General features: G+C 34.7%; 3 protein-coding genes across 6 annotated transcripts; 2 read left to right on the forward strand and 1 right to left on the reverse strand.

The window, feature by feature from the left end:
• The first annotated feature begins 4,642 nt into the window (after positions 1-4,642).
• LOC147402997 (F-box-like protein) lies at positions 4,643-7,995 on the forward strand. The gene is made up of 4 exons (XM_086438430.1): positions 4,643-4,800; positions 4,919-5,092; positions 5,886-6,134; positions 7,532-7,995. The coding sequence occupies exons 1-4, from the start codon at positions 4,729-4,731 to the stop codon at positions 7,805-7,807; spliced, it is 771 nt and encodes a 256-aa protein (XP_086294556.1). The 5' UTR covers positions 4,643-4,728; the 3' UTR covers positions 7,808-7,995.
• Positions 7,996-13,449: 5,454 nt separating this feature from the next.
• On the forward strand, positions 13,450-18,865 carry LOC147402998 (putative nucleolar protein 5-2). Its single transcript, XM_086438431.1, has 9 exons — positions 13,450-13,588; positions 14,155-14,252; positions 14,334-14,375; positions 15,529-15,708; positions 15,818-15,982; positions 16,597-16,797; positions 16,949-17,446; positions 17,540-17,674; positions 18,195-18,865. Exons 2-9 carry the CDS (start codon positions 14,175-14,177, stop codon positions 18,651-18,653), a joined length of 1,758 nt encoding a protein of 585 aa, XP_086294557.1. The 5' UTR covers positions 13,450-13,588; positions 14,155-14,174; the 3' UTR covers positions 18,654-18,865.
• Positions 18,866-20,732: 1,867 nt separating this feature from the next.
• Positions 20,733-25,604, reverse strand: LOC147402999 (adenylyl cyclase). Of its 4 annotated transcripts, XR_015177380.1 has the most exons (12): positions 25,334-25,602; positions 24,996-25,106; positions 24,724-24,875; positions 24,534-24,627; positions 24,382-24,452; positions 24,185-24,291; positions 22,984-23,105; positions 22,429-22,517; positions 21,787-21,849; positions 21,535-21,639; positions 20,938-21,283; positions 20,733-20,827 (listed from the first exon to the last, which is right to left on the reverse strand). XR_015177380.1 is itself a non-coding variant. In XM_086438435.1 (11 exons), the coding sequence occupies exons 1-11, from the start codon at positions 25,491-25,493 to the stop codon at positions 21,164-21,166; spliced, it is 1,167 nt and encodes a 388-aa protein (XP_086294561.1). In that variant the 5' UTR covers positions 25,494-25,604; the 3' UTR covers positions 20,889-21,163. The 4 variants fall into 4 exon arrangements, 3 of the variants coding, with proteins under 3 accessions (XP_086294561.1, XP_086294558.1, XP_086294560.1); XM_086438435.1 differs by lacking the exon at positions 20,733-20,827 and having other exon boundaries at positions 20,889-21,283; positions 24,996-25,079; positions 25,334-25,604; XM_086438432.1 differs by lacking the exon at positions 20,733-20,827 and having other exon boundaries at positions 20,889-21,283.
• Between the last annotated feature and the right edge of the window lie 1,082 nt (positions 25,605-26,686).

The following is a 26,686-nucleotide window of genomic DNA, read 5'->3' on the forward strand; positions in this document are numbered from 1 at the left end:
TAGTCCCTACGGTCGCAAGCCCGGAACCACGGAAGTTTCCTAATGTACAACCAAGTTTTGAACACTTGGTCAGAAGAAACAAACCCTTGTCGTTAGTTTTCCGATTAAGCCAGCCATCTCCTGAGGATTCCATTTGATTAGTATATTATCAATAAAGTGACAACAAATCTACACTCCATACATAATCCTCCGACAGATTTAAATTCCCTTGTAATCCTTCCTAACCTTCATTTGGCAACCTTGTTTATATCATTGATTCTTCCCTTTCTAATATTCTACTCTGCAAAATCACCATGAATAATTCACACTCATAAATGAAGTCAGCGAAATTCTCCATAGCTCTTCTCTTTATTCTCTAAAGAGGCTACTTTTAGGTAATTTTCAATCTTTACTGGAACAAATTTCCACATAAAAATAATAATAATTCTTCATGAGAAATGAATCTAGAGAAACATATATATAAAATGTACACTCATTAGCTAAATATAATATGTTCAATACCACCCATTTCTTAGGTGGAAGCACTGTAAAGGAATTTTTGTGTGTGTGTGTGTGTGTGTGTGTGTGTGAGGGGGGAGCTGTAAATGGAATCTTGCAGCCATTTTCCACGAGTGTAAGAGAAAATCTTCCTAATTGGAGTCCGATTTAAGGAGATTCTTTGCGCCTTTTTTATGTGAGAAGTGAGTTTTTTGATAAAATAACTAATGCCATGCTTCTGTCATATAAGATGTCTTGGTTCGGCAATGCCACCTAAACCAGAAAATGTTATAAGTTGTCAGTGATAACTTGAAGGATATGACATAGTCTGCATCAAATTCCATGGATCCCGAGAGTCGATTTACTGTACCAATTCTTGTGGTGCTTAAAAAGAAGACTTTGCCACCAATTATAGACAGTAGTGAGGCTGCAAGAAGGTATAATTATGGTTAGATTCCTTGAGAACAATGTCAAGCAGAATAGATAAACAGCGGAAAGGATATCTATACTTCCTCATGTTTTAGTGTCAATCGTCGAGTTGGGCCTCTCTTGTTGATGCTACTGTGTACAACATTAGTTATGTTCTGATCATCTAATATTATTTTCGGACTGGGTCTTCGAATATTGTATTATTCAACCAAATGATCTTTCAATCGATAAATACATGACACCAAATGCATTGAGTTGATGATGGTGCAGAAAGTTTAAGCATTTTTCCTCTTGGGGTTGTAAAATACACTACAATGCTCCATAGCCGACATCAACTTTAACTTTGGCACCCTTCTTTTCTGGGCCCCCTATGTATTCCTTGTCATGGGGTCATCCCTTCCAGCTAAGTCCATGGTGCCCCACTTACGACGGCTCTCACTCTGGTGCCCTTCTTTTTGAGGCCCCAAGTCGCTCCTTCCAAGATCCAAACTCAAAACATGGTTCTAGCTCTAATACCATTTGATACAATCCTAACCAATACACCAAAAGCACCTCGGCAAAAAAGGAGAATAATCAAAAACCTCAATAGCAAATTACCATTATCCCAATCGGCACATTCAAGACCTTGGGTTGCTTGTCACCCAATTGATCTTCCATGGATCCTTAATGCAGCCAGCACAACTATTGGTACAGTGATCTCTATTTTAGGACTTTGACATTACCGCACCATTAAACAATGAACAATTACTGTACCAAGCTAATTCATAACTTAATGACCACATTTTTGAGCTAATTCATAACTTAATGACCACATTTTTGACTATGTCCACAGAGGAGAGGGAGATCAATCCACTATCAACGATTAAATATTACGAACTCTCAAACCTCTACAACTCTTGTAGCGCAAGGAACCTCATGGAGCAATCTAAAAAACAAAAACAGATCACAACATTTTCCCCTATGGTCGGAAAAAATTTCCCTTCAATTCTGATTTGCCTCTTGAAGCCCAAGCCCAACAAGAATACTAGACATATTAACAAGAGCTATAATTGCCGAACCACGAAATTGTTTTTCGTCTTTTATTTTTGCCCTTGTTACGCTTCTGCACAACAATAACCACACTATTTATTCAACCACAAGGAATTATATGAAGAAAACTATATTTGTTTTGCCTTAACAAAGTACCCAAAATGAAATGTCTTCTCACCTTGAAAGGGGAAGCAGTGGAACCAAGGCATTGGGGACCAGAATGAAGAGAGATCCCTTCGAGGGTGGAGTTGGTTCGACATTGCTTTTGTTCATTATGAATCATTATTATTAGATTAATTATTCGTGGAAGCATTGGAGACCTGTTACTTCTTTCTGTCTGGTCAAGTCAAGTCCTGAATCCATTTTTGAACACACCATTTTTGAATCCAGGAGGCCACCAAGTTTTGAACAAACGACCAAAGGGAGCCATCCTCGGCACTAATCTTACCACTGAGCCAACCCCTGTGGTTTCCATTTGAATATATCATAATCTCAATAAAGTGACAACAAATCTACACTCCACATCTGATTCTTCACAGATTTAAATTCCCTTGTAATGCTACCTAACGTTCATTTGGCAGCGTTGCTTGGATTCTTCCCTTTCTAATATTCTACTCAGCAAAAGCACCATGAGAAGTTCACATTAATAGATGAATTAAAAGAAATTCTCCATAGCTTTTCTCTTTATTCTCTGGGAAGCTAATGTGGGTTACATTTCAATCTTCACTGGAACACATTCACATATTTAAAAAAAAAACAAATAAAGTTACTTTTTGCTAAACAGAAAATTTATTATTCAAGAAAAATGAATCTAGAGATCTATAGAAAAGTCACACTTTCTTGGGTGGAGGCACTATAAAGGAATCTTTTTTTTTTTTGAAAGGCACTTAAAGGAATCTTGCCCATCTTCCTAAGAGTCCTATTTAAGGAGACTCTTCGCGCCTTCTCTATGTAAGAAGGAAGTGAGAGTTTTTTGATAAATTAGCTAATCTCATACTTCTCTTACATGGATAGAAGGCCCGCGCCCGAGGAGAACAACTTCCAAAACCACAGGAACAAAGGATGGAGTAAGCCTGTAACTCTATCTCACAACCGACCCCCACAAATCCAAATGGAAGCAAGTCGACCAAGTAAGACAGGTCTTTTAAGCAGCATTCGTTGGCATCACAAACCCAATTCCAATAGCCATGGTGGGCACATTGACAATGGCACCAATAGATTGAATGGGTCAAGTGGTAACACTCTTCACGATCCAAATTTCAATGGTAACCAGGAACCTACTATGATAAGTACGGGTGGATGGACTAGGCCAAGTCGTCTTGGTTGGGCAACGCCACCTAATCCAGCAAATAATATAGGCATTGCCAATGAGAACTTAAAGGATGCAACAAAGTCTACATCAAATTCTATGGACCCGAAACGTCAATTTAATGTACCTGTGGTGCCAAAAGTAAAGACTTCACCACCAATTATAGACAGCAGAGAGGCTGCAAGAAAGTATAATGGCCAGTTTCTATAAGAACAATATCAAGTTTAATGGATCAATGGCACAAGGATCTCTCCATTTCCTCATGTTTTTAGTTTCGAACGTCAAGTTGTACCTCTATTATTGCTTCTACCTGTTTCTATGTTTCTGATTTCTTTTCTGTTTTGTTGCTTTTAGTTAAAACTAGATGATGCTACTAGCTATGTACAACATGTAGTTATGTTCTAATCAAATAATAGAATTTTCGGAGTGTGTGCTCAACATTACATAACCCACCCAAATAATCTTTTTATAGATAGATATAGCAATATGATCCTAACCAATATACTTAATGCATTGAGGTGATGATGGTGCAAAAGCTAAAGCATTTTTATCTACAACACTGCATGAAAGATAAGAAGACAGTTTTTTGAAAATCGTCATCATAACTTAATATCATTGTTATGATGACGATGACGAATGCACAATAGATGACAATTTTTTAATAAAATATCGTCAATTTAATCCAAGTCACCCCTCCCGAGATTTAAACCCAAGTTATGGTTCTAACTCTTGTACCATTTGATACAATCTTAACCAATACGCCAAACCTCGGTGATAATGACGCGGATAGTTAAGCCATTAAATCACGGGGTTGTAAATAAGTGAAGAACACATTCGCGATAATGTGCGAATGGAAAGCAAATCACACTATAGAATAAATCAGTGATATATTGATCAAGACCCAAGTATGAAAATCCAAAAAAAAATCTCACTAGTGCACACTGAATTTTGTATAATTGACATGAGGATCGAGGATCATGCAACTGTTGATCATGGAAAAAACATATAGATGAGAAGTTGATCTTGATCAGAACCAGTTTACGCACTAAATTTTGTGTAATTAACTTAAATACCCTCAGTCTTCAATCTTAAGATTCACTCTCCTTCAGTCAACATTTGAGATATACCTGTGCTTCAAACTCTGATGATACTCTAAAGATGAGACAAGGGCATTTAAATCTATTTACTACTACCACTCTCTGTCTGATAGAGGAAACAGAGGCAAGGGTTTAGGTGTATCGTCAATTTTAAAAGACTGGGTGTATCTCAAATAATCACTAAAATTGAGAGGGGTATATAGTTAAATAACTCTATTTTAAGCCTCCGTTAACGTAAGCACCATTCGCCAATTCAGTTTGACAGTTTGACTTCTCTTGTTGTTTTGACACTTGACAGTTCTGTTACGTCATTTGTCTTCATTTCCCGTTAAATACAATCTGTCTTCTGTGAGAGAGAGAGAGAGAGAGAGACAGAAATCTGCAAATATGAAACAGTGGGAGTGGAACCAAAATTCACTTCCTGACGATATTGCCCTCAACATCGCGTCTTTTCTTCAGGTTCTCTCTCTTTGGATTTTCTAGGGTTTATGTTATTAACTTACTAGGTTTTTTTTTTTTTTTCCTGTTTTATTCTTCATCCAATTCATTACTTTTTGGGGTTTTTCATGGAAGAAAGGTTTCGGATGTCTGCGCTTTGGGCAGTTGCTCTAGGTTTTGGCGCAAATTGTGCGCCTCGGATTTCATATGGGGTTCTCTCTCTAGGGATAGATGGCCTTCGTTGGATTTAATGGTGATCGAAAGCAAAGATTCCTCAGATGAAGATATCGACGAACAATCCTCGTCTCCAAAGGTTTCTATTTCTTTTCCTTTTTGAAATTTATGTTATATATTATTGAATTCATCTTTTTTTCGTTTTTCTAATGTTCCTGGAAGTTGAATTACAATGTTTTTTTTCCTTTGTTATGTGAGATTCAAAGAAGAAATAATGAATAAAATCTAGCATAACATCATGATTTTTATAAACTTTGACCTGATTATATTGAGACATCTCTTCCATCAATCAAAGTTTGACTCTTCTTGAGCTGAAACAATCGCAAATTATCTAGAAGAAATTTTTAAGAGAGAACAATTATAAATAGAGAAACTATGGGTATCTATCGTCACCTCTTGGTAACCCTAGAGTTAACACAATGAAGTTGAACGATGGGATGGAGGGGCTTTTAATTCTTTTCTTTTTTTTCAATTTTGGGGGGAGTGTGTGTGTGTGTGTGTGGGGGGGGGGGGGGGGGGGGGGGGAGGAGGGCTGAGGAGGTGATGGATGGTAGGTTTCAAATTTTAGTTTTGGTGAATATTTGAATCCCCATTTTGCAGTAAATTTTTTCTGAAAAAAAGGTCTTAAATATCTCAATTTCCTATGGTGCGAGTGCAAATTGGGTTACTTCTCAATTTAACATCTGAAGTACTAATTTGATAGTTTGGGTTTTTAGATTATATGGATTGTGATAGTGCTTACAATACCATAGGGATGTAGGAGCTATTACTTCTTTTTTTTGGGTTACTTATAAATTTAAATCTCAAGTAATAATTTGATAGTTTGAGTTTTCAGATTAACATGGATTGTAATTATGCTTTCAATACTATAGGGATGGAGGAGCTTTTACATCAAACAGCACAATGAGATGGCTGGTAGAGCTACTGCCATAGTTAAGTTTGTGGAACAGTGCGCATCAGGTGAATCACTTGAGGTCAGAGATTATCTGAAAGCAATTGAGAACCTCTGTTCGATGGAGCTGGGATTTAAGGATGTCATCATGTTTCTCTTCTCATCAAAGCAGACTGTGCTGCTTAACCTGATTGGCTTACATTACTCCATATTCTGGCTTGGAGTACCGGTAAACACTGACCCTCCATTACCGCTTCTACCGTTTATAGTTTGAAGATCGTGGTTGTCTCTTTTCATAATTTGTAATGTGTAAGGAAGGGGATTCAATCCCTAATGTACAGAAAATGAGGTCCAAACCCATCTCTAGATGGCTATGTGACAGTGACAATGACACCATGTATCGAAATTCAACATCCTACTTTTGAAAATTTGAGACACTGCCCATACAATGTAGCTATGTTTAACATGCAAGTTTTTGAAAAATGAAAATAAGGAAAGAAAAAATGAAATATTTCCTTATAACATAGAGCTATCCAATAGCATTAAATATAAGTAGATGTATAATATCAAACAGCTATAGTTGTGTTTAGCAACTTTGCAAGTTTAACTGGGCTTAGACCCCATAGCTCAGTTGTTCTGAAATATTGCAAAGCAACTTTGAGGTCATGGGTTCAATTCCAGCTAACCCATAAAAAGAAAGAGAAAAATACAATTCTAACTGTATGGAAGCTGGAAAGAAATCATTTTTTTATAGGAAAACATTAAAACGTAAGGGAACATTCCCTTGCATGTCACAATGTGTGGGACACATGGATACGCATGTCGATACATGTCCAGAACAAGAAAAAACCCTAAAAGTGCCACTTTGAAATCTTCAGGTAGCATTGCTCAGGACATAAGCCAATATGCCTCTGCACAGTCCTTTGAATATTTTGACAGAAAAATGGTTGTGGACTAGCTTAGTCAAATCTTGATTACTCCTCTCTGCACCAGACAAAACTGAGCTGACTCGGCTAAGTGATTAAACCATGATGTGCACACACATGTAATGCTTGCACCCTCAGTAGATGTTTTAATTATATTTTTAGTGCAGGCACACATATCAACTGTTAAGTAGTATTGCTTTCCATCATTATAGTCATCAAAACCTTATCACCAAAGTTTAGGGTTGGGCTCTTTATAATTGCTAGGGAAACTGGTTTTTCTGGGGAAATGTGATTTGTAGGTGTATGATATGCTCATTTTTTAGGGAAATCATATTCCATGAGAAAATATTCTCCACCCCCTTTGAAAATTGATTTTCTCATTAGGGCAGGAAAAACATAACGTTTCTCTCATAATTATCCCCACCTCCAAAACTAAAAGCAATGCTCTTCTTGACATTTTCCTAGATGTAATCAAACACATGCAAACATTTAAGGAAAAAATATATATTTTTCAGGACCATTTTTGTGAGAAAACATTTTCTTTGCAATTATACAGTCCCTTAATTACAACTCATGGTTACTAGTTAGCGCATCTGATCTGGTGTATTGAGATCACACTGGGTGGGCATCCTCACTGAATTTTCAATTTTTGGGTACTCTGAATAACACTATTGAATATTAGCATCTCCGTCATTGGCAGGTAGACTATGTTGTGGAAGCCCTTTGGAACTGCCATGTATCGGAGCGGCAAGTGTGCGTGCGATGGTGGAAGCTGGGCAGGTGGTTTCATGGCTTTCGCCTACGTGATGAGTCCCACTCTCGGAGGGTCTCTCTGGGAGACCTTGCATTGGCAAAAGAGGAGGTCCTTGGAGTGCTTCACCGAGGAGCCATTCATGAGGTGTTACGTGTTCAGATCTCCGTCGCCAATCCCAAACCCATCCCATGGGCCTACCAAAATGTGCATGCATGGGACTAACCGATGCACCTTAGTGTGATTTGTTTTGTATATATGATATACATGTGATTGTATTATGTGTGTATATACATATTCTCTGTTCCCATGCTCAGATTTAAATATTATGTATATGCAATTATAATTAAGCCGTCTTACCTATAAATTATCCAGCAAAAGGGAAAGAAGATCAAGACTTATTTCTAGATACATGATATTGCATTGTGTAAGATTTTCATTTTTTTATGTATGTACTTTGAATGTGAAATACATGATAATGTGTGATCTAAAATCTTTTTTTTTTCCTCCCAATCATATTTTTTAGAAGCATGCGAAAAACTTTTACATTTACCCTTGTTTTCTATCTTCGGGAATTTTCTTTTTAAATTGAACATTCATTCATTGAGACCGGAATCTCAAATATAGCTCGCCAAAGCTATTTTCTTTTACTTGACTTACACTTACTTCAACTCTAGTTCATTGATTGTGTTTCCTTGTTCATTATACGGGGTGTATGACATGCAATTTAAGAGAAGCATACATGAGCCTCTACTATTGAGCATCAAGTCAGTCTCAAATCCTAGTGGGGCTTTGGAACTAGGAATTCATGCATATTCGATGGCAAGAAGAGTTACTTACAAGAGCTTCTTTTCAACATCTTGAATTTGTTGTTCTTTGGTGTAAACAATTCAAGGAGTTTAAAGGTTTTTTCTTTAAAGATTTTATTTTTAGATGTGGGATGATATAATTATAGAGTTCTTTAGTCTTTCGATTGTACTCTTTTTGAGGAGTACTCCTTGTCCTCACATCAATAAATTTTATCTTACGAAACAAAAAAGTTAGTTTCATCGATGAGTCACTTTGAAATTTAATTTAGTTGAATCAACACCGCCTAGTTGTCACTCGAGTGGATGTGTGTTAAAAGTATATCTACAAAAAAAAAAGTGTTCGGTTAATGATACATAAGGATTATAAAAAAAATTTAATCAAAGCTAAGGTTAAAAGATAATCATAAAATATTATTCAGTTTAATAAGTTATTAATCAAGTCGGCCTATTGTATTAATTTATAACATAGTCCCACCACATTTACCTAATACGGATAAGTGGTTCCAATTAAATGTGGAACAAGTTGCGAAGTATGTCCAAACAGTCCTCATCCGTTACCAAACATCTAAAGTTATTAATGACTAGGGGACCATTTTAGTAGAAAATAAACATATATATATATATATATATATATATATATATATATATATAGCGGTTCAAGGGACATATGTAAAAACATACGTAAAAACAATGGTTTTTCAAAATATGGGTTAAAGGTTTTGGATTGAGCTGATTTCTTGCGAGAATGGTCACTATGATGAGAAGATCATCCTCACAAAAAATCAGCTCAATCTGAAATTTCTAAATTCATCAAAAGTGATTTACAAATTATTGATAAAAATTGGCAAAAAAATCGACGGTCCACATTCTAAATCACTTTTAATAGGGTTAGAAGTTTTAGATTTGACTATTTTTATTTATTTTTAATGATCTCCCTATCACAGAGATCATCCTCGCAAAAAATCAGCTCAATTCGAAACTTCTAACCTATATTTTGAAAATTTATTAATGTTACATTGTTTTTACATATGTTTTTTCATATGTCCCTTGATCCTGACCCATTTTTGCATCCGTCTAATTTGGCGATCCATCACCTGGTTATGGTGGATTCCTAATGATGACTGTAAAAAACTCAAAGGCTTGAGAGTATTGTCTTCGATCTTTCTATTTCTAGTCCTTCTATCTCCCGTACTCATTATGATTCAACGTAGAAATTTACGAACGCTTAAAATCGCTACACCTTACACACGATTTAGCAAACGCATACGTTTAAGTTCGCTACACATTTTGATAACCTAAAAACATCACGACGTTAGGAAAATGTGACCTTAAGACTTATAAATAATCGCGTTGAGACTGAAAGAAATCTCACGTTAAAATTCATAAAATTCTATAAAATGACAAAAATACCCCTTGTAGGGCCTTACATATTTGAAATATCTCGAAAATATCTTTATTGATCTCGAAATGTGATTTTGAATCTGACGATACTAAAATTGATGAAAACGGATAATCTTATGAAAAATTACAAAAATGACCAAAATACCCCTTAATGTTTGACTTAAAAACCTCGATTCCTATAAAGATATTATAAAGAATAAATTTTTGATAACATTCACGTACATCGAGAAAATCTAGAAATCCTACATTTAGGAAAACTAAAATATTTCACATAAAATGACGAATATTTTAAATAAAGCTACGATTTCCACTACATAGAAGAGTATCAATCGATCACATGAAACAAAAAAAAAAATCAAACTTTACAAAAATGACAAAAATGCCCCTTGATGTTTGACTTAGAAACCTTGATTCCTAGAAAGATATTATTAAGAATAAATTTTCGATAATATTTACGTACATCGAGAAAATCTATAAATCCTACATTTAGGGAAATTAAAATATTTCACATAAAATAACGAATATTTTAATACAAAGCTACGATTTCCACTACATAGAAGGGTACTAACTGATCACATGAAACAACAAAAACAAAAACCAAACTTTAATAAGACAATCAAAATCAAATAAAACAACCAAAATTGAAAAGATTTAAGTTCAATTAAATGACCAACTTGAAAATTTTAAATCAAATTGAACTTAAAATCCGATCAATCAATCGAATTGAAATTAAAACCTAATTGAACAATCAAATTGAATATAAAATTTAATCAATCAATAAAAATTAAAAATTAAAAATAATTAACCCATCAAATAAATTTTTTAACTTAATCAAACTAAAATTGATAATTAAAAATTAATTTACCAAAGTCATTTGAAATTTTAACTTAATCAATCAATCAAAATCGAAAATTGAAAATCAATTATCAATCACCCACCAACGTGCCACGGGTTCAGTAGCATAAGATCATATTCTCTTTCTCTTTTTCCATTTAAACTTATTGAGTAGCATAAGATCATATTATCAATCACCCTAGTATCTTATCTCCTTCTGCCAATGCCTCCCAGCCATCTTTTATTTTTAAACACCCCAACAGCTCCCCTAGCCATCACTTCTTCTATTTCTTTTGAACAACCCTACTACATAGACTACCATTTTTTTATTATTATTTTCTTCATCATCCTAATGTCAGTCTTCTTCGTTCGTCCTTGTCTCAAGACAACACTTTCTTAACTTAGTGGTCATTATGTTTTCCCTCTTCTATCGACGATACTCGCAAGTCAACTCGAGTTGCATCTGAAGGAACGCATCGCAACCACCATTTTGTCGTAGAGGTAAGTTTAGTTTTATTTTATTTATCTTCTTATTCTTCTTTCTCTCCTCTTATCGTTTGTATTTCATATTGATGATTGCCCGACCTTTATTAATGCGTTCATAATGGTTATCACGTGTTCCTAATTTTTTTATTCGAAAATTTTGCATATATGTATGAATTGATGATTCACTGATTTTTCACATATTCTTAATTTTTTAGATTAAAAATGTTTGCACATAAATATGAATTTTTATTTCGCTGATTTGCCACATGTTCTTAGTTTTTTTATTCAAAAATTTTGCATGTATATATGAATTTTTGATTTGTTGATTTGCCACGTGCTCCTAATTTTTTTTATTCGAAAATTTTGCATATATGTATGAATTAATGATTCATTGATTTACCACGTGTTCTTAGTTTTTTTATTTTTATTTTTATTTTACATATATGTAGATTTTTTATTCGTTGATTTGCCACGTATTCATAACATTTTGACTCAAAAACTTTATGTGTATGAATTATGGGTTTGCTGGTTTGCTATGTGTTCATGAGGTTCTCACCTTAAAATTTTGACATGTATGAGTTTCCGATTCATGAATTTATTAATATGTTCTTAATTTTCCTGATTTGATAATTTTACATGATTTTGATTTTTTCTAATTTTGAGATTCATGTACGTTCATATTTCGTCAATTTTTTGTTTTGTGTGATATTGAATTTTACTGATTTGTTGAGTTGTCATATGTTCATAATTTTCTAATTTAGAAGATTTCTTATTCATAATTGCTCTTATGGAAAGTTCATTTTTAAAATTTTCTGTTTTGTAAAATTCATGATTTTCTATTATAAGAAAATTCATGTTCATAAATATCTAATTTAGAAATTTCACATTTTTTGTGATTTTTCAATTTGAGAGTTTTGCATTTTTCTTATTTAGAAATGTCATGTTAATGGAAATTTATGACTTTCTAATTCAGAAATTTCATGTTTTTTGTAATTTTCTATTTTGAAAATTTTATTTTTATAAATTTCTAATTTGGGAACTCATCATGTATTCATAAATTTCAAATTTCAGAAATTTCAAATTTATCATTTAAAACTTCATAAGTTGCTAATTTAGCAGTTTCACGTTTATGATTTTCTAATTTGGAGAATTTTCGCAAATTCTTATTTTAGTCAATTTGAGAAATATTTGCATATGTAGATTTCTAATTGACTTTAGATCATGTGATATATAATTAAGGATTTTTCAAATTTTTTCATTTTTGTGCGGAGTTTGAAGAATCATATAATATTTGAGAGAATATTAGTTGTGAGACTTGTTTAGCAAATTCAATATAATTTAATGATGATTTGACCCTAGCTGGATTTTAATATTTGCATATTGATCGTATGATAGTTTTAGATGGTAATAGAGACCGATTATCTTGATCAAGAGGGTTTGTTGCCTAACACCTTTCGAAAATCGTAATTTAACCCTTTACCTATTTCTTTTATCCGTAGATCAATCCTAACCCATTTTTAGAGTTACTTTTTGTTCCTAGACCTAAATTAGGTGACGACTCTCAGTTATCAGAAAATCTCTAATTTTTCAATCGGACTCATTTTGTTATTTAGTGAAAAGGGTTGAGGCAATTTCATATTGCGGTACGTTCGAATTCGATCCGAATTGTATCGAATCTAAGATTTCAATTTGAATCCGATTTTTCATATTTTTTAGATCGGTTCGAACATCGGGTATATTTTGATCATTGCCAGTCCTAATCAAGATCACAATTTACCAATGCTACGTTTGTGAAAAGAAAGGAATTCATGCATATTCGATGATAAGAAGAGTAACTTACAAGAGTTTCTTTTCAACATCTTGAATTTGTTATTCTTTTGGTTTAAACAGTTTAAAGAGTTTAAAGATTTTTTCTTTGATTAGAATGTAATTACTCTATTTTGGAGCACTTGATCATGAACATTCCGTCCTTATAATAATTTCGAAATATAGACTAGAATTTGAATCAAAAGGTTCATTCACAACCTTCGTATCGTATGAATAGGATGCTCGAGTTTCTTCTTGGCCCGACAAACATATTATTAACATGACTTGGGACTATTTCGGTGGTTGAAGGCATTAAAATTAAAATTACTGCCTTCACCCACTATTTAGTGGGTGAAGACAATGAAATGGGTGAGGTGAGCAAGATTTTTTGTAATGGATTGGTAAGATTGTGACTCGTGAGTCAAGACGAGAAAGTGGGTTTCAAAACCATCTGGCATGTATTAAGATGTGCTAGACAGTTATTGTGTCCATCTGCGTTGTACCGTAGATTGCTTCTGTCCACCAATTGTCAAAAACCCTAAAACCCTAAATATTGGCTCAAGAAGTGGGACTTGAAAGCCTCCGCTATTAGAACATAAAAGGCTCTCCATCTTCGTCTCTTTCGTTCTCTCTGTGTTTCGATTGTTGAAAGAAACACAGAAGAGAAGAGGTAAGCTTTTAAAGGTTTTATTTTATTTTTCTTTGTTATTTTGCCAACCAAAATCTCCATTAAAACAACCACAAGTTACTCCGATGTCGATATGATCATTTAAAAATGCTAACTCGTATTCGATCTAATACTTGCAAAATATTCCTAGAAACCCTAATCTCCTATAGTTCTCTCTCTCTCTCTCTTTCTCTTGAACTTTTGAATAACTAATTGAAGATGATGGTTTCAATTCTCAGAGTTCAAAGCTGATAATCCCATAAACACCCAACGTAGAACCTTTTAAACCTAAAGGAGAAAATTCTAGACTCTGGTGACTTTTTGATCTTCAAGTTTGATATTTTTTAGAATTTTCTTTGATATATTCCGCAAATCTTTAGCTCGGTGATTGGTTTTTAGTGGCTACTTAAAATGGGGTTTTAGAATCGTAGAGGAAAATGAGTCAGGGACTGTTTGCAACGCCATTTTTACCATTGGCGCAACAATCCAAAGAGGTCATTATTTTTATGTAATTCTTTTTTTTTTTAATGTATAATAGTAACGACGGTGAATGGGTGGATTATGTGTAGGTGCTTCTTTGGGTTTGAAAATGCTTGTATTGTTCGAAACTCCTGCGGGGTTCGCTCTCTTTAAAGTATTGGATGAAGGGAAGCTCTCTAAAGTTGAGGTAACTAGCATCAAGTTTTGTTTGGATTGTTCTATGTAAGCTGTATTTGTTCCTCTAAATGATCTGAGTTTATTGTTGTAGGACTTGTGGAAGGAGTTCTCGACATCAGATTCAGCTAGACAGGTGACTTTTAGCATATTTTCCCACCTAATTGTTCATTATTTATCATTTCTTGTCGTTTATATTCTTTATCTGTGATGGAGATATCAGGCCTAAATGTACCCTTGATTTCAGACCCATCTTCTAGTTTAGGCATCATAGTCCTGCATCAATCTGTGTAGGAGTTATAAGGGAGAAGTGGTGTATAGGGTCTGCTCAAATACAACACATCTGAAAAAAAGATTCAAAATAAAGAGTCAGGTTGGATTGCATTTTGTTTCATGTACACACACAGGGATGGGTCAAGCAATGGTTTTTAGTGAGGATACTATCCTTATCGTGGAGATCATCATCAACAAAAAATAAGCATATTCCAACACAAAATAGACCATCTATTTACACCATTAATTTGAGTGCAACATTTGACAACGCTAGAACTTTCAAAAGGGGTTGATTTTTGGTTAGGAGATCCTCCGCCAAGATCTCCTAACCAAAAATCAGCCCATTTGCCTAATTACCATATGATCCCTATGAGAGCATGTGACTTTAGATGTCAACTTTTTAGACTTCTAGGCAATGAACATATTACATCATGAGAATATATTTAAGTAGAGTTTTTCCTAATCAATGCTTCAAAACTCTTCTCTAAAGTTTTCAAGCAAACTTAGCAAAGATTTTGAAGAGGTCTTTTTTGAAGATTTTGTTCCCAAGTGGGGTTCTCTTTGTAAGGCGTTGGCCCCTGGGTGTTTGTGGTTCTTGGGGTTCAGGCTGTTTTTTCCCCCCTCTCTCCTCTGTTTCTTTGTAAGGCGTAGGCCCCTGGGTGTTTGTGGTTCTTGGGGTTCAAGCTGTTTTTCCCCCCTCTCTTCTTCGTTTCCCTTGTAGAGTGGCCTTCTCGGTCTCTTACCTTTTTTATCTATCGATAAAGTTTCTACACTTGTCCAAAAAAAACAACTCTTCACTAAAGTAGCAAGGTTTTCTTTACTTGGTTGAGGGACAATTTGTCCAACTTGGACTATGCAGTAAGATTGGAGCTGAATTTATTTGTGTGTGTGTGTCTGTTGACCCGTGCGTGCGTGTTCTGAATCCTGATCTGGTTTGTTGGAATGTTATTTCTTGTTCTATGTAAACTTTTTTCTACATCCACAAACTCATTTGTATGGTTTAATATTGCTATCAGGTAGTGAAGTTGAAAGCTTTTACCAAGTTTGAGAACACATCTGAAGCCTTATCTGCAGCAACCTTATTGATTGATAGCAAGCCCAGCAAGGGTCTTCGCAAGTTCTTACGTGCTCACTGTGAGGGTGAAACATTAGCAGTTGCCGATACAAAACTTGGGAACTTGATAAAAGAAAAATTGGTTTGTCTTTGCCTTACTAATATAAGTAGTTTGATATGGGATTATTAGTTTCTTCTTTCCTTTTTCATTCCATGTCATTTTGATCAACCTTTCCTTTTTAATTTTGCAGCAAATAGAATGTGTCCACAATAATGCCGTAATGGAGCTGATGAGGGGAGTGCGAAGCCAGTTGACTGAACTCATATCTGGGCTAGGTGTTCAAGATTTGGCTCCAATGAGCTTGGGTTTATCTCATAGTCTGTCCCGATACAAGCTAAAATTCAGCCCTGACAAGGTGAATATTTGCTTTAGTTTAGAAAACCTTAACCTTTGGACTTCAAAAAAATCCAATTATACTGCCTACTGCTTTTCTTATTAAGCTCAAGGAGCATGCTCTGGATAATGATTTAAGAATCTGTCTTTTCTCATGATATGGCTCTTCTGCCAGAAACATTTTTGTTGCAGTGGAAAGGGAGAAATACTTGCTTCAGTAGAAGTTTTACAATTTTAGAAAAATTTGCTCTTTTTTATTTGTTCCTCATGCAATTAGTCCTTTTTATTTCATATATGGTGGTCCAGAAAATCATCTGTGTTTTAGTGACTTGAATTTGTTCACTTCCACTGCCAATTAAAATCCACACAAATTATGGGTGCAGTCATCTCTAGATTTGTTCACAACTCTTAAAAGATCAAAATCCACCTATCAAAAAAAAAGAAGATCAAAATCCTTCACTTTTATTTTGGAAATTTCCGTTTCATGACATTGCTAAACATGGAATGTTTCATGTTGAATTTTATTGAGGGGAATGCAATTGTTTCCCAATATGTTCTTTCATTAGTTTATTTTTTCATGGCCAACAAAATGGGTTGTTGATGCTGTGACTTGAATGTTACCTGCATTTTCTTTAGGTGGATACAATGATCATTCAGGCCATTGGCTTATTGGATGATCTAGACAAAGAGCTTAACACTTATGCAATGAGGGTTAGGGAATGGTACGGTTGGCATTTTCCAGAGCTTGCAAAGATTGTACAAGACAACATCCTGTATGCGAAGTCAGTGAAGCTGATGGGTAATCGTACAAATGCTGCAAATCTTGATTTCTCCGAGGTAAAGCATCAGCTCCATTGTTTTATATGAAGAGAGAGAGAGAGAGAGAGAGAGAGAGAGAGAGAGAGAGAGAGAGAGAGAGAGAGAGAGAGAGAGAGAGAGAGAGAGAATGTCATAAATGTGTCACTATTTAACTTTGTTGGTTCTACAGATATTAACTGAAGAGGTTGAGACAGAGCTGAAAGAGGCAGCAGTGATATCCATGGGTACTGAAGTTAGTGACCTAGATTTGATCAATATCAAAGAGCTTTGTGATCAAGTTTTGGCCCTATCAGAGTATAGAGCTCAACTGTATGATTACTTGAAAAGCAGAATGAACACAGTAGCCCCAAATCTCACTGCTCTTGTAGGAGAGCTAGTTGGAGCTCGTCTCATCGCACATGGCGGCAGTTTGTTGAATCTTGCAAAGCAACCTGGGAGTACTGTTCAGATTCTTGGTGCTGAGAAGGCCCTCTTCAGAGCTCTGAAGACAAAGCATGCTACCCCCAAATATGGGCTTATCTACCATGCATCTTTGATTGGGCAGGCTGCCCCAAAACTAAAGGGAAAAATCTCTAGATCTCTTGCTGCCAAGGCGGCGTTGGCCATCCGATATGATGCTCTTGGAGATGGTCAAGATAATTCCATGGGACTGGAGAATCGAGCCAAGGTAGGTAATATGGTTATGCTTGCGCCTTTAGTCGAATATGCTGTTAGATTCTTTATTCTTATAGCCTTTTCTGTTTGTGTATCGCTTGAGTAGCTTGAAGCACGGTTGAGGAATCTTGAGGGCAGGGAATTGGGTCGTTCAGCTGGATCAACTAAAGGCAAGCCCAAGATTGAATTCTACGACAAGGATCGCAAAATGGGTGCAGGAGCATTGATCACTGCTGCGAAGGTGTGAGATTTGTTCCCATGTTTGCTTTTGATTTTTTTTCCCCTTTTCTATATAGACAATGAAAAACACTTCCCTTACTAACTTGGTAAGATTTGAACTCTAACTAAGGTTCCTTGAGCTCACATGGATTACCACATTGGCAATCCAACACTACAGCCCTCCATAGATTTCATGGAGAAACTCAGATCTCCCTCCAAAAAAAAAAAAAAAAAGGAATTTCAATAACAGTTTTTTTTTTAGTCCAAGGTTTTGAAAATGGACGGCTACTGAACTTTCACATAACTCCCAAATTTAAAACTAAAATTCAACAGTGAAAAATAAAAAAAAATTTGAATTTTTTTTCCATAGTTCATAGAATTTTGTTCTCTCTACGATTCTGTGGCATTGGATCATGTTTTTGGATGCTACAAGGTGAGGTCAGCAACCCTTAGTAAGAGTTGAAATCTTACTAAGTTAGTAATGCTAGTCGGACGCATAGGCAATTACTGATACTTTACTGATACTTTGTATGTATATGTAGACTTACAACACTTCAGCTGACGTGGTGCTCAAGCCAACAACAGAACTAGCAGCCAAGCAACTAGACTATCAAGAAGCAGAGACAACCCCAAAGAAAAGGAAACATGGAGAAGTAGAACTCCCTCGGACTGAGGAAGCTGAAGAGGCGGCTACTGCTACAGGCGACAAAGATAAGGAAAAGAAAAAGAAGAAGAAGAAGAAGGTGGAGGTTGAGGACATTGACTTGCAAAGCAATGGTGTTGAAAGTGTGAAACCAGAAGGAGAAGAGACGGAAACCAAAGAAAAGAAGAAGAAAAAGAAGTCTGCTTCACAAAATGAGGATCAGAATGCCGAACAACAAGGGGAGGAGGAAAAGGAGAAGAAGAAGAAGAGGAAGCAAGCAGAAGCAGAGGAGGAAGAAGAAGCTGAAACAAGAAGCAAGAAGAAAGACAAAAAGAAGAAAAAGAAAAGCGCTGAGTGATAATCTATGCAATGATGAGGTGAGAATGGCATGCAAGCCAACAGGTTTTGAATACTCAGTGAGGAGTTGGTTTCTTTCTTGTAAAATTTCTATTTGTTTACTTTGAATTTTGCATTGAATTAGAACCTAGCAATCTTGATTCCCAATTTTCTGCTGCAAAACATTGGTCCCGGAGGAGTATTTTAAGATATATTTGGTGGTTGTTTATTTTAGTTGAAGGGCTTGCATCTGGATGTGATCCATTTATCATTCTTTTCAATAACCTTCATAAGGAGGTACGGACCATTTATAATTCTTTCCTATAATATGATCTGCGGTTAGAAGTTAGTACAACTCTGCAACCGAAACTATGAAAAATACTTGGGAGAGGGGGGTTTAGAATCCTAGATCACAGATGATGTGTAGTCGGGATCGCCACAATTATTGAGGCGAGGGTGGATTAAAAGGAATTGATGGACAACCTACCATCTTCACTACTCCAAACCATTGGATCCTCCATTGGATAGCTATGACTGGAGGAAATAAAATTGATGAAATTAGCTATTTCTTAAACCTCTCTTGGAGTCAAAATCCCAACAGAGCTCCCTTTCGTATGAATCATAAAATTGATTACACAATAAATCCTTTTCTTAAAAGGATGTAGACAAGAGTGTTACAGCAACGCCTGACTTGAAATGTTTAGTTGGAATCATATTTCCGTTAATTATTAATTATTATGGTTATCGATCAATTGTATCAATTATTCTGTGGAGGTGAATTTTTCATAATCCTATGTTGAACATATCAGGGATGAGGATGTTGAGATGGTCGCAATTGATAAGATAGAAATGAAGCATTCATGAAATTAAAGGTTTTGAGTTTTCTACTTTACCTAAATTTATGTTACTGGTTTGGTGTTTAAATTAAATTGAAGTTTCTCATAAGTCATGTTTGGATTGAGAGAAGTGGAGAGAAGAAAAACTCATTAAAGGAAGAGAAGAGAAACTCAATTTCTCTCCACCATGTTTGGAATTTGAATTGACAGGAGAGAATTTGAGATGATTTTGAAATTTTAAAATCTCCTAAAAGAGATTTAGGGGCAGAGTTGGAATTGTAAAATATTTTAAAAGAATCTCTCTCCATTTCTCTACTCTTCTCTCCACTAATGGAAAGAAAGAAAATTCACTTTTTTTTTCTCTCTTCTTATCTCTAATTCTTTTCTTTTCTCTTCTCCCTCTCCCCTGCTTAATAATCCAAACAAGAAAAATGGAGAGAAACTTATTTATTTTCTCTTCTCTCCATTTCTCTCAATCCAAACACAGCATTAAGGAAATCAATATTGATCTGAAGTTGAACATGAGCCAATCTGCTCATCAAATTAATTCACTACCATTTAATTTCCCGTTTAAAATTTCCGATAATTTTCATGAGATGTGGGTATGGAGATGGTCAGCCAGCTTGAATCACAGTCGATTCTTGTGTACAAGGGAAAAGTCAGAACAAAGAACACTCTTCCACTGTAACAAACAACAGAATACAATAAAGAGCTCTATCCCATCAAAGAAGAAATGAATTGGAATTGCAGTGCGTTGGTTTGACTAGTTTTTGGGATTTTCTTTTATAAAATTGAAATTTAATTCTACTGGTCCAGAAGATCGAGTTTTATATTTAATTGTGAATTTGACAATCACGGCCAGATTCGACTTTACTATTTTTATTTTATTTTATTTTTGAAAAATCAAATGTTATTTGCAGGTTCTAACCATTCTGCAATATTACCATTTCAATTTACGAGTTTATAAATCAATCTCTTCCAAATCATTATATACCAGTTCAACATCAATTAACATTATATTAAATTTTAAATTATAAAGGAAACCACATGGCATGTAACCTGTTATGCAATAATTGTTCGTCACCAGATCAAATATGGTTATTTTTAATACATTTGAATTGTTTCTTTTATCCAAGATTTTAAACCTTGTCTCTTAGAATCCAAAATTTTCCCAAAATCATTCATAGAATCTGAAATATTCCCAAAACAGTCAGATGTTTATGGATCAAAGTTTCATGTTTTGATCTAGACAAAAGATTTCAAAATGGTACAAAATTATAAACAACAATTTACTCTTGTTGTGAGGCAGTATGTAAGTACATCAAATCACAGATGCAAATGCAAAGAGCGAAGGCAAGAACTTCACGTCATCAAAGATAGCCCATGCGTTATAGATGAAACGAAAAAAACCAACCACCAAATGGAAAAATTATAAAGATATGATTAACAGCAATAAAAATTAGCCCAGACAAAAAGAAATACAACACGAGGGTGACAGAACCGTGAACAAAATTTTCTCACAACCTGAATGTTCATTATTAACTTTCAATATAAATTTCCCCGCAAGTATCCACCCAGAGAAAATTAAAAAAGTGAAAGACAAGTGCTCTTTCTCTGAAATCATGATTAGAAGTTAAAAACCCACTGATCCGATCTGAGGATGTTGCATCAATCCTCTTCTACTGTCTTAGATAGTTCAGAATGAGATAGCTTCTTTGCTTTTTAGATCATTCAAATTAATCGGCACCTTTAAACCCATGTTTAATAGAGCACTAATCATCACGGGGATATCACTTTCCAAGGATCTAGCTATCGCCTGGAATAAAACAGAGAAAATTTATACATGTTATAGTACATCGGGATAATTAGTGAAAATTGTTCTTCAGATAGATGGATCATTGAAAGTGTTACTAAATAGTAGATAATAAACCCGGGAGCAAAGTTAGTTTTGTAAGCAAACATATCCCCATAGTTGACATGCTAAACCCCAAAACAGGTTCCGAATTCTTTGAAGATTGATTTCCACTAGAGTGTTCAGTCTAAATAGTTCTCAGGTAAAAAGTATACCTTCTTGTTTCCAGCTTTTTTACGCTCTACGACCTCCAAACGCCACTCACTTACAAGCTTCTGAAGTTCAACCTCAATACCTGGCTTCTTCACGTCAGGCAGATTCTGTTTCACACATGGAGAGCAGCTTAATATCACAAATTGTTGATAAAAAGCATATGCAGTAATTGTTTGAAAAGAAAATAAAAAATTCAGAAATGTAATTATGGCATTGAAATGCATGTACTCAAGGAGGATGTGCAAAATAATAACCACCTGATTGAGAATATGGATGATGGTTGCAGCATTCTCAGGCTTACGTTCGAGTAGAAAACCCTGCAAATAAATACCTCAAGTAAATTGCCATGTTTATAAAGACAAAAAAAGGTTGTCTCTTACTTCACTCAACTTCCTTCTCTAAGAGTTTCCTCATTTGTAACACTAACAAGGTTTCCTTCAAGTCCAGACCTATAGGTTACGTGTACCGCATGGATAGTCCAAAAATTAATTGAACTCAGAGAGAGAAGAAACCTTTATCCTTAGTTAATTTAGATTAATAATGTAGGCAATCCATGAAGACTAATTTAAATTCATTCCAACTTACTTTCAGTAAGACGAAATACTTGATTTAATAACCAAAACATTCTATGAAATAATAAAATAAGAAAAAGGATTTTGAACCAAAGGATAAGTGATCAGTTTAGAGAAACCAGTATGAAATGGTAATATTGCAGAATGAGTAAAAAGATGTCTTTATCTTTACGACTCCCTTGACACTAGAAAGGTATTTTCTTTCAACTTACCCACAAACTGATATTGCCAAACCCCACATGACGTTGAACAAATAAACTAAAAACAAGATTCCAAGGTTGAACTTGGGTGAATGCATTTGAGGTAAATGAATAAAGAGACTACCTTAGCACAAGAAAATCCACTCACAAGAGTGTGCTGTTTCATCAAATTTGATCTCAGATTTTCAATTTTCCATATGGACTCAACATCTCCTGAAAAAGAGAAATTAAATAATAATTCACCAAAAGATTTTCTTTTACACACTTGATGGTACTAGAAAACATTAATTCAATCATGCACACCACATGAAAGAAATAATGCAACTCAAAATCAGAAATAAGAGAGACCAAATAACCTGAGTACCTGATTTTAAGAAATGATAAAAAATGATGTAGTTCATGCCCTGAGGCATAAATCAATATAATACATAACTAGATATTGCCTGATGTATAAGCTTATCACTGACTTTGTTGAGATTCTTTTTCGATAGTAAAGAACTGACCCTAACTAGGATATAACTCCATCCACTGTTAAAGTTTCCATAAAGGTTACCCAACAAAGCATGTTAATCTCAGGAATTCCAAGACTATTCAATGTTTATAAATAAGATTATTTAACATTTATCTTGATACAATACTGTCCATTCTTTTATCAAACAAAGAAGAAAATTGTAGCGACCTATTTTGGCAGCAAATTCCATCCAGGTATCAAATGTAGTTCGACGCAGTTTCACTCCAGCCTTGAGAAACTTCTGGGAATATTTTGAAATCAACTCCCAATTATCGGTGTTATAACAAATTCTGCAATTGATCAAGCCAAATATGAAGGAACAAGTCATATTAAGTTTGGCACTAAAGCTGAATGATAAAATCTAAAATTCCTAGTTAAAGTCAACAAGAATGATAAAAATAGCGAAGCAGTTTTTCTTTTGAATTGAACATGTAGACTCTCAGAAAATTAAACATTGTTAAAAGGGAAATCATGCTTGATAACTATGAGGCCATAGATCAATGAAGAATATAAGCTAATAGTTTATAGATGGATCCTTTAACATCCACTGAGACAATAAATAGAAGACTGTAACTTGATGAAGACTACAAATTGTGATTTGAGAACTGACGCTTTTATACCATAAAAAAAAAAAAAACACCACAAAATACTTCTTAACATGGGCATGGATGCCAATGCCTTCAAAGGGGACAAGCTCTTGGGAAATTAACCTCATCAATTCAGCAAATACATAATATGGATATGAAATTGTGTAATCCAGAACCTCACCAATCAACATATTTCCATGAAAAGATGATGTCCAGCTTACTTTTCAAAAATGAGTAACTAAAAAACAGATACAAGGAGCCACCTCTATAATGAAAATTGAATTTGAGACCTATCTTACATTATGTGTCAATGCGAATGTTAAAAAAAATATTTATTGGGCAACACCACCAGGCCAGTTGAAGGGTTCACTTAGAGGTGTTGGAAGAGAGGTACTGCTGCATTCACAGGTCAAATTGGGTACAACTATTAAGGTACAAATAAAATTAATGTGTTTGTGCAGGTCTACGGATTTTTCAAGTGAATTTCTTAATACAATCTAACAGGAATTAGCTTCTTTCTTTCTTTCTTAATCAAATGATAAGTGAATTTTTTTTTTTTTTTTGGGGTCTATAATCTGTATGGAGGCCTTCTAAACATATGCAAAGTTTTCCATTGAGCTAATCACTTGCTTTGGGAAGGTCAACAAACTATGGTAAGAACCACCACAAAACATCGGAATGCAAGGATCATCCAATTTAATTTGCACAGTAAATAAATGCAGGATTCCAACAGAGGGTAGTACAGAATAAAAATTGTAAAGAAGCTACTACGACTAAAATACCTGAAAACTATGTCTGCTGTACCAGGTTGCAACGGCAAAAGGTTTCTTTTCAGTAGCTTCATGATTTTCACCATTAGTTTAACATCATTGTGTTCTTTAGCGTACAACTGCAGTCTCATAACCCCAAACATTTCACGTAAGCGTCAGCGGAACATAAGCAAAAGTTTGACCACAAAACACTTACAATCAAAAAGTACCAGTAAATAATGAGCAGAGCCAACACTTGGAGTCAATCCATACACATTGTGCTCCCATAATGCCTTCTTGCCTACATGAGAAAGACAAATCATCAACAATAGGAGACTATGGTAAGGAAACTCTGACATAATAACCAGTTTCAAAGGCATACCAAAGTCAATGGCACCAACACGAGCACATGTCTCAGCAACTCTTAAGCAAAGATTGCAGTTAAAATTTGCATGAATGCGAAGGTTGGACAGCCTCTGCAACCAAAATACAAACCTAAAAACTGTCAAGAAATGACAATAACAATTTTGATGGAGAAAAAACAATTATTGAGCAGCAGCGATTTAACTAACAAATCTCCTTAGGTTCTGTAATATTTGAAATAGAAGTATAATGTCCTCCCGATTAGCACAGTTTTCAATCAGCGACCACATCCAGGCATTTGGAGGCATGGTTTGTGCTTCGACCGATTTAAGCATTTTGTCATATATTTCCTTCACAGCATCTGTAATCGATAACATCCAAGCACGTAATCGAATTTCATTATTCAAATTATAACAACGCACGAACCAACACAAACTACATGGATTGATTCGATACGTAGATTGAGAGATGGAGAAAGAACCTGTAGGACCATCATTTGGTTTACTTGCTTCAGATGTTGCAGAGCACATACGATACTGCCCTAGATTTTGAGCAGCTAGTGTCCCTGGAGATCGAATTCGATGAGTAGTCCCTGTGTTCATTATCTTCAGATTACAGATTGATTGTTCGTGGATACAATGTCGAATATTTGAAGAATTTGTAGAAAATCGTAGAAAAAAAATATGAATTTTCAGATATGTTTCAGTTGGATTCTGAATTCTGATTCAAATAAGATGAGATTTAAAACAAACTGATGCCATCAAGATCGAACTACAGGAACGAAATGAATAAAAGTTACAGAGGACAAAAAATAGTAACCTGGAAGATTGGAGATATGAGCAGACAAGAATCTCTGGTTCCGCCATTGAAAGGAACTGTGAGATTGTTCGAGATCAGATAGGAAAAATCGTTCTGAGTGGAAGAGAAATGGGGCTCTCAAAACCCTAGAGAGTTTGCGAGCACTTGAAGCGACTTGCATCGTGTCTAATAAGACTAGCGAAATGTTTCAGTTTAAACGAAGCTCTACCAGTATAGGTCGAGATATCAAACTTAGATCGAGAAATCGCAAACGTCCAGTGCTGTTCTCCTCGCATTGAGGTGAACGTGATCTATGTTATCTGGTTCGTTGGTTCACTCAGTTCGAATCGGGTTTGGAGTTCGCTCGAATCCGAAGACATAGATACTTGTTTGGTTCCTTGCGTTTTGTTCTGGTAAAATTACTTAATAGACCCTCGGAGATTTTTTATTTTTTTCTTTCCGAATGTCCTTAACTTTTGGGGGTATAATTTGATGAATCACCGGAGATTTAGCACATACTTTGAAGTGGCATTAACAAAAGTTGGTGTGTCAATAGAAGTTCTTTAATTTTTTTCATTAATCTTGTCTTTCCTTTCTAACTTTTTTTTCTCATCTTCATTACATATTTGGATTTTTCAATGTTAATTGTCGTCATATTTTTTATATATTCTGAATGACAAATAGAGAATAATATATTTTTAATTTTAAACATTTAGATATAAAATTATGTTATACTTATTGTGTGGGACACTAAGTTCAACATTGAACTAACTTGACAATACATAGATAATTATAAATTTATTTTCTTGAAATACAAGTTAAAAAATCAATAATTTTCTATGCATTGACAGATCAACTTAATGGTGAATCCAATGTCCAACGTAGGCACTCAAGTATTTTTTATATATATATTTAGATAATTTATAATAAAAAATGATGAAAGAAAATGAAATTTTAAATTTTTTGAAAATTTTATTATAACTTTTAGTTCAAGTGATTATTTTACAAGTATAATATATGCATTTTGATTCTTGAACTCCATTTTAGTTCTTAACGACTAAGTTTAAAAAATTATATATATTATTTAAAAAAATCTATTTAATATTAAAATAAAATTAAAAATTAAAAAGTTATAAATCTCATTTTACAATGTCGAATTCCATACTTTACTTTACATATCCATATCTAACCTTTGAACTCTACTCGATCAAGGGGCATTAAAAATTGGGATAAATCTCAATCTTATAATATGTCTTTTGTTAGGAGTAAAGGGATCTGACCCAACACAAAATTTGATGCACCTGTCACTTGGATGACGGATCAAAGTCCGGACCATTTTATGCCATAGTTGGACTTGGAAGGTCGAACTTTGAC

The sequence above is a fragment of the Akebia trifoliata genome, chromosome 4 (genome assembly GCF_017979445.1).
Source record: "Akebia trifoliata isolate Shusen 1 chromosome 4, ASM1797944v1, whole genome shotgun sequence".
Classification (NCBI taxonomy): Eukaryota; Viridiplantae; Streptophyta; class Magnoliopsida; order Ranunculales; family Lardizabalaceae; genus Akebia; species Akebia trifoliata.